The sequence below is a fragment of the Equus przewalskii genome, chromosome 23 (genome assembly GCF_037783145.1).
Source record: "Equus przewalskii isolate Varuska chromosome 23, EquPr2, whole genome shotgun sequence".
Taxonomy (NCBI): Eukaryota; Metazoa; Chordata; class Mammalia; order Perissodactyla; family Equidae; genus Equus; species Equus przewalskii.
Genome location: NC_091853.1, coordinates 18,899,271 through 18,911,479, shown reverse-complemented (window position 1 = coordinate 18,911,479; position 12,209 = coordinate 18,899,271). Strand labels below are relative to the sequence as shown.

At 37.6% G+C, this 12,209-nt stretch overlaps 1 protein-coding gene across 9 annotated transcripts in view; it reads right to left on the bottom strand.

Annotated features, from left to right (window-relative positions):
• HMCN1 (hemicentin 1) overlaps positions 1-12,209 on the bottom strand; it is a 434,632-nt gene that overhangs the window by 139,985 nt on the left and 282,438 nt on the right. For all 9 annotated transcript variants that reach the window (XR_011532218.1, XR_011532219.1, XR_011532217.1 and 6 more), the window contains 3 exons: positions 8,075-8,250; positions 5,623-5,719; positions 1,163-1,285 (listed from right to left, as the gene is read on the bottom strand). Coding sequence is in view for 3 of the 9 variants with exons in the window: in XM_008514091.2 (XP_008512313.2) it covers positions 1,163-1,285; positions 5,623-5,719; positions 8,075-8,250 (396 nt within the window). In the remaining 6 variants the exon portion in view is untranslated. The remainder of the gene's footprint in view (positions 1-1,162; positions 1,286-5,622; positions 5,720-8,074; positions 8,251-12,209) is intronic.

The window sequence follows — 12,209 nt, the reverse complement described above, 5'->3', positions numbered from 1 at the left end:
GTGGCCTGATGAGCAGTGCCATGTCCGCGTCCAGGATCTGAACCGGCGAAACCCTGGGCAGCCGCAACAGAGCGCACAAACTTATTAACCACTTGGCCACAGGGCCGGCCCCCAAAAGTTATTTTTTAAATCAGCTAAAAATTTAGATGATCTGTCTGATACTTCATCAGACACAATAAGTACAGACTTATTAATTATCAGACACAATGTCTGATACTTAATGGACACAAATAAGCATTAGTTGATGAATACATTGAAAATCTGTTCAACTGCCGAATTCAGTCTTTTTTTTAAAGATTTTATTTTTTCCTTTTTTCTCCCCAAAGCCCCCCGGTACATAGTTGTGTATTATTCGTTGTGGGTTCTTCTAGTTGTGGCATGTGGGACGCTGCCTCAGCGTGGTCTGATGAGCAGTGCCATGTCCGCGCCCAGGATTCGAACTAACGAAACACTGGGCCGCCTGCAGCAGAGCGCGCGAACTTAACCACTCGGCCACGGGGCCAGCCCCCCGAATTCAGTCTTAATACATTACAAAAATGTTACAAATACAGCAAAAATGTTTGCTATGGAAAATTATTTATTTATTTTTGCTGAAGAAGATTCACCCTGAGCTAACATCTGTTGCCAATCTTCTTCTTTTCTGCTGAGGAAGATTTGCCCTGAGCTAACATCTGTGTCAATCTTCCTCTATTTTGTATGTGAGCTGCCAGCAAATCATGGCCACTAACAGATGGGTGGTGTAGGTCCACGCCCAGGAACTGAACCTGGGCTGCTGAAGTGGAGCACGCCAAACTTAACCACTAAGCCACTGGGGCTGGCCCCTAGAAAATACTTTTTAAACCTATTCTAAAGAAGAAAAAATAGTTCACTGAATGGTGGGTTCTTGATCATTATAGCTGCTCTATAATGCATTTGATTAAAAAACAATTAATGAAGAAAATTCATTTTTTCTGGGGAGCATTTAGTCTCAAACTGAAGATTTTGAGCTGGATATGGTTGAAGTTTCACATGCTGCCCATTTAAGATAAAGAATTATACCGTCTTGTATTTTAGTATGCAAACTCCAGGAAAGTTTGTTAATAAATTGACTTTTGCCAAATAAAACATAAATTCATTTAATATTTATATTTCATTTTATAAATGTCAAAGGATGAAAACTGACCTTTCTTCTTCCAAATCAGATTTGGGGGTGGAATACCACTTGATTCACACAACAGGCTAATAAGATTCCCTTCAATGACTGTAAGTTGAGTAAGTTCATCAGAACTGTAAATATTTGGTGGTACTGGAAAGAGAAAAAAAGGAAAAATATTATTTTTACACTCATTTAATATGAAATTTCCCTAACTCTTTACATGTAAAAAGAAAAAATGTTCCAACTCAAATGACACAAGGAAATAATTGGTACTTGAGATTGACATATCAACACATTAAAAGTCAACTGCAAGACATAGAATAAATACCTAATAGCAGACTTCCCATTTTCACAGATAGAAAATTATCAAAATATTCAGAGTGGTATACAAAGAAGGTGATCGAGTACAGATATTTGGATATCTTGCACCAAAAAATTAAGGCACCTCCCAAGTTTAAACCTAACCCAGTCATTTGTGCCTGGCCAGCTTCGATAGCTCAGATGCTGAACAGAATTGGAAAACCTCAGGCATGTAACAGATAGTAAAGAAGAGAGGCAACGAATTTGATCTAAGAAACAGACATGTTACCTATTCTAGATTGCAGAACTTGCCTCCCCACTGGCCTCCAGCTTCTCCTTGGAGCCTTCAAAGTGAATCCTGACTACCCACGCTTCTCTCAAAGAGGCTGAGTCTGCAATTGCTGGCCGAACTCTCCCCACGGACACTTTTGTGGCTGCAGAAATATCAGGTGGGGATGCTTGTGCTCCCATGCTCCTGGGAGCTGAGAAGTGAGAAAATCCTCCTCACCTTCCACTGCAGCTTCCAGTCATTGTTCAACCACTCTCGTGAAAGCCTCTATTCCTTTGAGGCCCAGGCCACCAATATACTTCTCTTTCTCCGTCTTACCACCATCTGGGAACCTGGCATTCTTTATCCATTCATGGAACAACTTGGTACTTGTTTTTATCTCCTTCTTCACGTGAAGACCTGCCATCATTCTGTATGAACTCAGTACCCACATGTATAATCAGTAGCAAGGGTCGAAACATCCTCGCTACTCAGTTCCTTGATCTGCTCATCCCTTTCTCCATCAGACGTCATACCTTTTCATCATCTAGAATATTTCTCCTGTAAATTTAGGGCACTCTCTGACAATGGCTCTATCCTAATAGCTTTTTCACTCAACTATTCCAAATTCATCAATCTAATTGAATTTCAAATCCTTTCAACTTCTCGAAGGCTCCCAGTCTAGCCGCCTACTTGTTTACCGATTTCTCTATCTAGCTTAGATTTCATAATCAATAATTTCAACTACTCCTTTGCCAATATTCTCAACTGCCTTGCAGCACTGCCCTTTCTATTTGGCAACACCCTTACTCTGGATGAATCCTACAGTTTACTCTGTCATCACCTATACCATACATGGAAAGTTCTACAGAAGAAAATGACAATTGCACAAATTGCCACCACTATAAATTCATGATGTTCAGTCTAAACTCCATCTTCCTCTACTCCCATGGCTTCCACTAATACAAATACTTGCAAATCTGTATCTGTAATGCAGACCCTTTCTGAGATCTAGACTTTTATATCTGACTACTTAACATCTCAACTTGGATGCCTTACAGGTTGGGGCAGGTTGTCAAACTCAACCGCCTTTGTCCCCTCTCTGAGGGAAGGACACTACTGTTCATACAGCTCAGCTGGCCAACCTACAACAACATTCATCCTTTCATCTTGTTTCCACATTTCTCCTTCTAAGCAATTAATCCTGTTAATTCAATTTCTTAAATACTTCTGGAGGTTATCTGCTTTCTAAAATACAGATCGGAACAGCCCAGTCCTCCTTTAAATCCCTTTAATGGTACCGTATTGCCTTTAGAATCAACTCCATACTTTTAAAATTGATTTTAGACACCCTCTTCAATATTCCCCTTTTAACTTTTCCAACCCAATATCTTCTCACTCTCCTCCACACCACACTAGGCTGCACAGTGAATGATGTTTGGTTCATTGAACACAGACAGTATTCTCCATGTCTTTGCAACACTTCTATCCTCTTCACAGAACTAACATCCACTCATCCTTGAAATCTCAATTAGATGTCACAAGTGCCTGATTTGTCTTCCCACAAAACCTCCTATGATACCTCTTAGGAGATTTAATTTTAATTGGCTATTGAAAGATATCTCTATACCAGAAGACTATAAGTTTTGTGTGAACAAGTTCACTGTCTTTCTCATTAACCTCTCTATGCCTACACGTGGCATGGTGCCAAGAACACAGAGGCACATTGTAAATAATTCTGGAGTGAATCCATCCTTGATGTCTCAACTTTCTCTCCCCTATCATTCACTCTTATATCTACTTCATTGTTTTCCTCTATTAAATTGTTTTTCTTGAAGGGGCATTGGTCTACTCATTTGTGAAGTACACTTTGTAGTTTATGTCTAATTTAACTTCTCTGCAGTATGTGACATCATTCATTCACCCATCCATCCATTCACATCCAACTTATTTGCTGTCTGTGTTCTTTTTCTGGGAACACCATTGTCCTTAGTTTCCATGACACAAGCTTTACCTAATTTTCTCCCTACCTTGACTGTTCCTTCTCAGTTTCCCATTTGGATTCTCATTCTCTGTCTCCCTTCTTCTATGGTGCATGTGAAAGTCATTCTACACAATGCTCTTCCACACACATTCTCTTTACTCTCTCTAAGGGATCTCAACTGCTACATATGTTCTCATGTCTCCAACCTTATGTTTTTAACTGTTATCTCTCTCTCCTAAGCTATAGGCTTATATTTCTGATGGCATGGCAAATAGCTTTGTGTGGACAGTCTACAGGTATCTCTAATAAAGCATTTTAAAAACAAATTCTTCACCTCACTTTCTAACTGATCATCACTCCAAGTTTTTCTTTTTTCAGTCTTTACTGGATAACACCCAGGTCTTGTCCATATTGGGAGTTATATGAATATTTTTTTTCCCATTTGAAAGAAATGAAAAAGGAAGCAAAGGAGAAATGATGGGAGAAAAAGGATGGAAGGAGGTAGGAATGAAGGTAATGCTACATAACTAATATGTAGTAAATTTACTACAGAGTAAATTTTACTATTTAAAAGTAAGTTAATCCTTTTCCAGGGCTTGAATAATAGCACTTCTTTTTTTTTAATAGCATTCTCATAATCGTCCTCAAGATTTTTTAAAACAATAAGAATGATTTATAATTAACAAGTCATTTTCTACATAAATGCACACTTTTAAAGTTTTAAAAATGTTTGTTCTCTGACCGATTGGTAGTTACCAGGGAAAAGGGGGGGTGGGGGGAGGGCACAAAGGGTGAAGTGGTGTACCCACAACATCACTAACAATAACGTACAACTGAAATCTCACAAGGTTGTAATCAACCATAATCTCAATAAAAAAAAAAAAAAAAAAAGGTTTGTTCTCTGGGGCCTGCCCAGTGGCATAGTGGTTAAGTTCGTGCACTCTGCTTTCGCAACCCAGGGTTTGCAGGTTTGGATCCTGGGAGCGGACCTACACACCACTCATCAAGCCATGCTGTGGCAGCATCCCGCACAGAGGAAGACTGGCACAGATGTTAGCTCAGGGCCAATCTTCCTCAAGCAGAAAGAGGAAGATTTGCAACAGATGTTAGCTCAGGGCCAATCTTCCTCAAAAACCAACCCAAAAGTTTGTTGTCTATCAGAATCAAATTATTTCCTCTACCTATTTTTATTTTAAAAGGTGTTTGGGAAGAAACTTTTATGATCAAAGGTAAATTTCAGCTCATTATCTCAATAAATAAAAAGTTTAAACAAATACAATCAAAATTAAGAGGGCTTAATATGTTATAAACGAATTTAAAGAAGTATTTAAAATAAAGATGAATATACTGGAAATGAGAGCATGCTTTAACAATTAGCAGACAACCACACCCAACGTAAAAGCTGTGATTACTCCTAAGGATTACTTTAATTAGTAAAAACAGTAAAATTTCAAGCCAGGGTAGCTTTTTCACACTGATCAACACAGTAATCTGGTCTCCCACCTACAAGTGCACGTGTTCTCTGTCTCTCACAAACACACATAATTCACATACATAACTTGGCCTTTTGACTTATTTTTCACTTGGCCAACCCACTCTCCATTCGTGGAGAAGGCTCAATCATTAGAAGATCCTGACTGTAGAAGCTAAGGGACACATTACTTGGGCAGGAGAGGAGAACAGTAATACAATGAGGTTACAATGACAGATGTGTTTGGGTTCAGGAAGTCTATCTATAGTTACTCTTTAAATAATTATATAAGTTGATACTCAGGACAGCATCATCTAAACATATTGACTAGTGTCCATCTATGTATTACAATGAATTCTAGATGAATTCTAGTTACGTGGATGTCATTTGAAGAATTGACACAAGGAATAAAAGGTTAAACCACATACTGTATCATTTACTCCATAGGGGCTGAGCACACTTACCCCAAATGTTGACATTATAGTTTTTCTCAGTTTTTCCAGCAACATTTGTTGCCTCACAAGTGTAACGACCAGTGTCTTGAACCTGAGCATCTACAATCTGAAAACAAAATTACACTTTGAAACCATAGTTTCTATTTCATAAGTAATGGAGCTTTTCTACTAATGTTATTTGTGATCTCATTTTTCATTAGTATTCTGAAGATTTTCACACATACAAAAAGCATAGAGAATAGCAAACTGGATGGCTATATGCCTATCACCCACATTCAACACTTACCAAGATTCAACAATGTTCATGTATGTCATATCTTAATCTCATTAATATTAATGCCTGAAGGTTTAAAAAGGCCTTTTAAATACAAATAAGATAAAAGAGCAAAAAAAAAATGACAATTTCTGAATAAGTTATTTAGGGCTTTAAAATATATAATCTTTACACATCAAGGATATCGTTCAGTAAAATAAAACTCTTATTGTTGATTTCTTACGTCTTCTCCCCTAGCGGGTTTGTAAACTTCTTCAAGCCAAGTATTATATTCAGTTAGTCTCAAACTCTCAGTACCCAGTTTGATGCTTGGTAGATAATTAAATATCAGTAAGTATTTTCCATGTATTTATCTGCAACATGCATTAATGCTCATTCATCATTCGTTCACTGACCATTCAGCAGTTATTGAGGACCCCATACTGCAGGTAGAAGATACAAAAAGTACAGTGTAGCATATGGTTTCTGACTTAAGTTTACAATCTAGTTGAGAATATAAAGTATATGAACATAAAAAAATCTAATAATAAACAAGGTACAAATAATAATTCAAGATAATATAAGAGGTACAACAAATAGTATAAGATTGATTGCTAAATAACTTTGCAATCAATTGTTAAAACATGAAAAAGATGGAAAATCATTGGCGTTGGAATTATCATTGAAAGTGTTTAGTACAGCAGGGGTGCACTAAAAGTTTTCATTTTCACGAGGTCTTCTCCTTATGCCCCTCGTGGGACCTGCACACTTCAGGGTGCCTGGCTGGGCTCTGTGGTGGAGATTCAGTGGACCTCAGGATGTCTCCACCATCATCACCTCTCTCCCAGCTTCTCAACCCTACTGGAATCTGTGCTCTAAAGAAATGAACTTCTATGCTCACCGAAATTTGCTAAGACAGTTCCAATCACACATAATTCTCCCCTACCAGTGCTGGGACCTGTGTTCATAAAGCTGTTTCCCTCTATCACTCGGTCAGAGATGAAGTTTGAGAATTCTACCAGCTGCTTTCTAGAACTCTGGGCTCTGCCTTGGAGCAGGGCAGTGCTTTTTGCTCGCTGCACCCCCTGCCAACTAGTTCAATTGACATATCCTGCTTTCCTTCATCAGTGATTCTGGCCTTTCCTTCCCCACCAGCTCCATTATTACAGGATCATAATTCCAAGGTCTCTACCCTCTTGCCTCTAACATACACCTTCATGCTCCCTCCCACATCCTCATATGCTTCTGCCCTCCTTGTGTAAGCTTCTCAGCTTCCTATGTGTCATCATCCACTTCTCAAGACTTTGTTTGCCAGTATCAACCTTCCTTTACCAAAAAGCTGTGTGGCGTAGTGGTTAGTAGCAGGGATTCTGCAGCTATACTCCTGTATTCAAATCCCACTTCTGTCACTTAGTAACTGTGCACAGATTACTTAGCCATTCTTTCAATTTCTCAATAGGGTCACTATGAGGATTTTATAAACTTTCCAATGGCTCGTTGGCTTCCTGAAGCCCCATTCCTTTGGCTGACTTTCAATGTTAGCTCTTATTTCACTCAAATTAACCTTGTCAACATTATTTCCAAATATTCACTTTGTTAAATTCTCTGTTTCAGCCACACTAGCTTACTTGCTTTCCTGCATCAGGCCTATTATCCCAGCTAACCATAAAAAACCAAGTAGCCTTCCAAGAGCATTCCAGGCAACCACAGCCTCACCCCTTGCTAGCCCCCCAAAATGTATAGTCTGTACCATCCACTTGAGAATTAGCTCAGACTTGCAGCACTTACTACATTTTTAAACTGAAATGTTAATTAATTTTTCATATATTTATGCAAAATTAGAAGACATGAAAGGCAGGAAATGTGTCTTATACTTTCTTGCATCCCTGTGCTAAGTACCTAGAATGGGTATTTGCTGACTGGCTGGATGATTGAGGATGAGGCACTCCTTAGAATATTTCTATATTTTCCTAGAAGCATTTTTGGATGGCTTCTGGCTACAAATATGGATAGACAATTAAATATTTAAATCTTACTAAGCATAACATTTTTAAAAAATCACAGACCTCATTAATAAAAGGGTTCCCAGAATTTTCTAAGATGAAATTAGTAGAACACTTGTAAAGATAGGAAAGTTTAATACAGGTAATACCAAAGCTATGAGCTCAGGAATAATATAAGAAGAAGTAAATGAATCTACAGCCTTACCTTTAACATACTCCCATTTTCAGAGATACTGAGGCCTGGTTTCTTCAGCAAGAGGCGGCCGTCTTTTAGCCAAGTCAGGGTAGGTGGGGGAATGGCATCACTTTGACATAGTAACTCTACAGCTTGGTTAATGAGGACAGAGATGTTCTGTTCTTCTCCCATAATATTTGGTGCAACTAAGTGAAAGATGGGTTTTCCCTCAGGATGAAACAGGCCAGCACACTCTTATCTTATTAATCATCAGGACATATACTGAATAACTTTATTCATTCTTTTTAAGATGTAGGATCACAATAACTCTAACATAGCCTCTCTGCATCATTTGGTTCAGAATCAAGTATTCACAAATCACTGATTAATGTGCTCCTCTTGAACAGAAATAGCTGTCACTAACCTTTGACTTAAAAAAGTTTTAGAACTGGAAGTTCTCACCAAGTGGCCATTTAGGAAACTTTTTGAACTGGATGTTACCGCTTAAGATTTTCAAAATAATAAATCATTCACGAAATATTTTGGAACCAACAATGAATTAAAAGAAAATATACTTTCAATATTTATTTATATTTTTTGGAGGATAAAATGAATTTCATAGACACAGGGGAAAATAAAAAAAAGAGAAAGAGACCACCCAGGCCCACCTCACTGTGTGCAAAACATAAGATGGGTGACAGAAAATAGCTTATTTAAAATAACATGAATAATTGGTAGCAAAGATAATAGTCTTCTGAGTCATAGTTTAGAGCTGTTTTTGGTTTTCCACAGTGCCTTGTCAACTTTCTATAGAATAAAGACTTTGTGGGATAAAAGACACAGTAAAGAACAAACTAAATTGGTGACCAACTGTACGTAAAAAAAAGGAAAAGAGTTGAAATTTTATTGAGACTAAAATTAGAATTCCCTGGCTATGAGGCTTGTCAGATGCTGAGATGTGTTCTTGGAGAAATGTAAGGAATCTCCTTTCCTTGGGTGTATTAAAAAATAAAAGGAAACAATCATTTGTCTCAGATGGCCTAGGTACAGCCCTGCCAAGAAGGAGAGGGTGGGCTCCATAACCTCCTAAGGACTCTTTCAGGCCTGTATTTATAGTAATTCAAAAAACACAAACCAATGAAGAAATCATGCCTGTTATAAAAGGGCCACTCTGAAACAGCAGAGAGGGGAATTTCCTTGGCAATTTCTTAAAGCTCATAATTTTTCTGGATTGTAGGAAACTTACCAGATTTGTGTTTTGTTTTTTTTTTTTAACAAGAAAGGTTAAGTTGCATTGAAATGAATCCTAAGGGACTTTCCAAATGCTTTGGTAAAATAAAATTTTTGTGGTAAGGGGCGTTATTATAGTCCATTAGCCATTGTTTCAGGCTCAACACTAGCACATGGCAAAACGAAAACGAATGCAATAGACTTTGACTAGTAACGCTGTGTTTCTGTAACCAGGAGGTTCCCCTGCTACCAGGGCTTCTACAAGGGGAAAGGCATATGAACTAAAGGGCTTCTTGTGCTGTTTCTGGATGCAGGACTTGTGGTAAACCCAAAGCAACTGATGGTAAAGGGAGACATGCCATGCATAATGGCTGGAATAGACGGGTGGAGCATTTGTTCAGAGATTCGTCGTGCTCGATCTGCTAAATTTAATAACACGCACAGACGTGTGGCTCTTGATAACTTTAAAGTAATCCATGAGGAACAGAAAAGAGTGGGATTGTTTTTAATATGTGACACATTCGAGAAAAGATATACAACCAGTCTGTTTGAAATTAAAACTGTTATAATATTAGTAAAAGCAGCACAATTAGTGCCACCTTCTAAGATCTTTTGAAAAGAGATACAATCACCAGTCTTAGCAGAGAAAGCCCTAAACAGAATAGCTGATTTCACAGCTTGGAAATAATTTCAGGTAAAGTCTGGTCTCACTGGATAAAGCATACCATAAGTGCATAAAAATAAGGTTATCTTAGATTATTTGTAAAATTTACAAAAGAGCAAGAATTCTTTATAACTGCCTGTAGAAGTAAAAGTCAAAAACAATTCAAGAAAGTGGATGCTAATTGATTTTCAAATATTTTTCCTTCAATTACTTTCTTTTACAGCTAAATGAATTGAATCAAGTTCAAAAGGAAACCAGATTTTTAAAATTGGGAGGAAAAATGCAAAAACAATAGGGTATTTGTTTCCCAAGGAAACATAAATTAAAGCAAATCTAATTACAGCCAAGGATATATATTACCAAAACACATCTATTTTTTCTGTCCTGTCTTTCATTTCCAACTTTTTGTTTAGTCTGAGACGAGAACAAGCTTCTACCCTTCAGATCCTCAGCTTCCTCAGATGTTATTCCTATTTTGCTTTGTGGTTACATTGCTTATGAAGGGGGGCGTTGTGCCTGTTTCTCATCCTACACATTATGCTTGTTAAATTTAATTACCAAAATCAGAAGGGCTATACTTGCTGAGATGCTGGAGAATGCACGATCTCTTAAGAAACTGCTCTGAGCTTAAGTTTGAAGAGAAGTACTACAGGAATCCAAATCCTTTAAAAACTCAATTCTTTTGTTTCAGCACCTCAGAATATGGTAAAATATACTGTGAAGTTACACCAGGGAGAGAAATGTTTAACCAACTTCTATTGTAATTATAGGCAAAGCTATTTTACCCACTGTCTACCTCCTGCCACCCCGACGCTCTACAATGTAAAGCTGAAGGGGACTGACCTCTGGGGATGCACAGCCTTAGGCTCCAATTAGACACAAGACTGCCAAGGTTGCTACTACAAATACTGGAATATAATGTACGCAAATAATACTAATAGTGGAACATAGATTGGAAACTAATTTCGGATTAAAAACCTGTTTTAATTTTAGACTTCTTAGGAGCTTGCTATGCATATATATTTCAAATGCTAAACACACATACACATTCTCAAACATATGAACATATTAGCTAGCCATTTGACAGATCCTGGTTTTCAGACTAAAAGGGTAGTATGGACATATTTAGCAAACGATAAAGAATAGTGATGCCCTCTTTATAAGTCCTGGAAAATATCAACTCTCTATCACGTCCCACGTCCACTTTTGACACTAACCAACATAGAAATGGAAGGAGTCAATCCAGATTTTCACTGCTGACTAAAACCCCGTGAATACCAATGTCCCCTCTCTGCTTGCTTGCTAATGACTGAACAAGTTATTGTGTCACATACTTAGGTTGAGAATGATTATTGAATCATTCTCTAAGGATCTTTTAGATTGGCGGCATTCTAGTACTTCATAAAGCATAAAAGTGACCCATTAAGAGAAGAAATTAGATTCCCTGGGGTTGGGCATTTATACTGATCTGTTTTCTCAGGCACAGAACACTAGCAAAACTGGAGGCTGGGTATAGATTCATGTCAACTGCAGAAGCAACAGAACAGACAGATGCATAGAGAGGCCTGTGGTCGACTACTGATGTCAATCGGGATTTTTTAGCTTAATTAGACACACATGGTATCCATGTTTTAACAAGGGGCCTTATAATTGAAAAATTATGAGATTATGTAAGTTATTTCTAATAATTACATTTTTTTGGGCAAATTTAGTGAGAAGTCAACCCACATGGTCTGGAGATAAAAAAAATAAGTAATAAATTTTAAATAGGAATGAATTATTTGGAAGTGAGGTAAGACTTAGAAGACAAGATCTGCATTAAACAGATATTCTTTGAGGGGCCACAGAAGAAACACATTCATATTCCATGAATCAAGGAATATAATGCAAATGAGACCCTGAAAAACAGCCTGAAAGAGCTCTAAATGCAAAGGAATACTAAAATGTGGAATGACCAGTGTAATCTATGAATGGAGGCCAATGAGGCCTCGACTTCATTCTGGGGGCCTTTCGCTGGGATGGAATCAGAAATTGTCTCTTGTACCTTACAGCTGCATCATAGATAAGGGGGTAAAACACTTGAATTTTGTCTAAATTTATGCTTAGTTTAACTTTTGCTTCTCAAATAGCCTTTAATTCATAGACATTGTATTGACTGCAAAATACGCTGATTGTAAATATAATTAAAAACTAGTAAAATCAAGGCTTCAAATAGAATAGATCCAGAGAGCTATTGGAACAGATGCTTGCTTTCGTGAGAAGATTATGTGT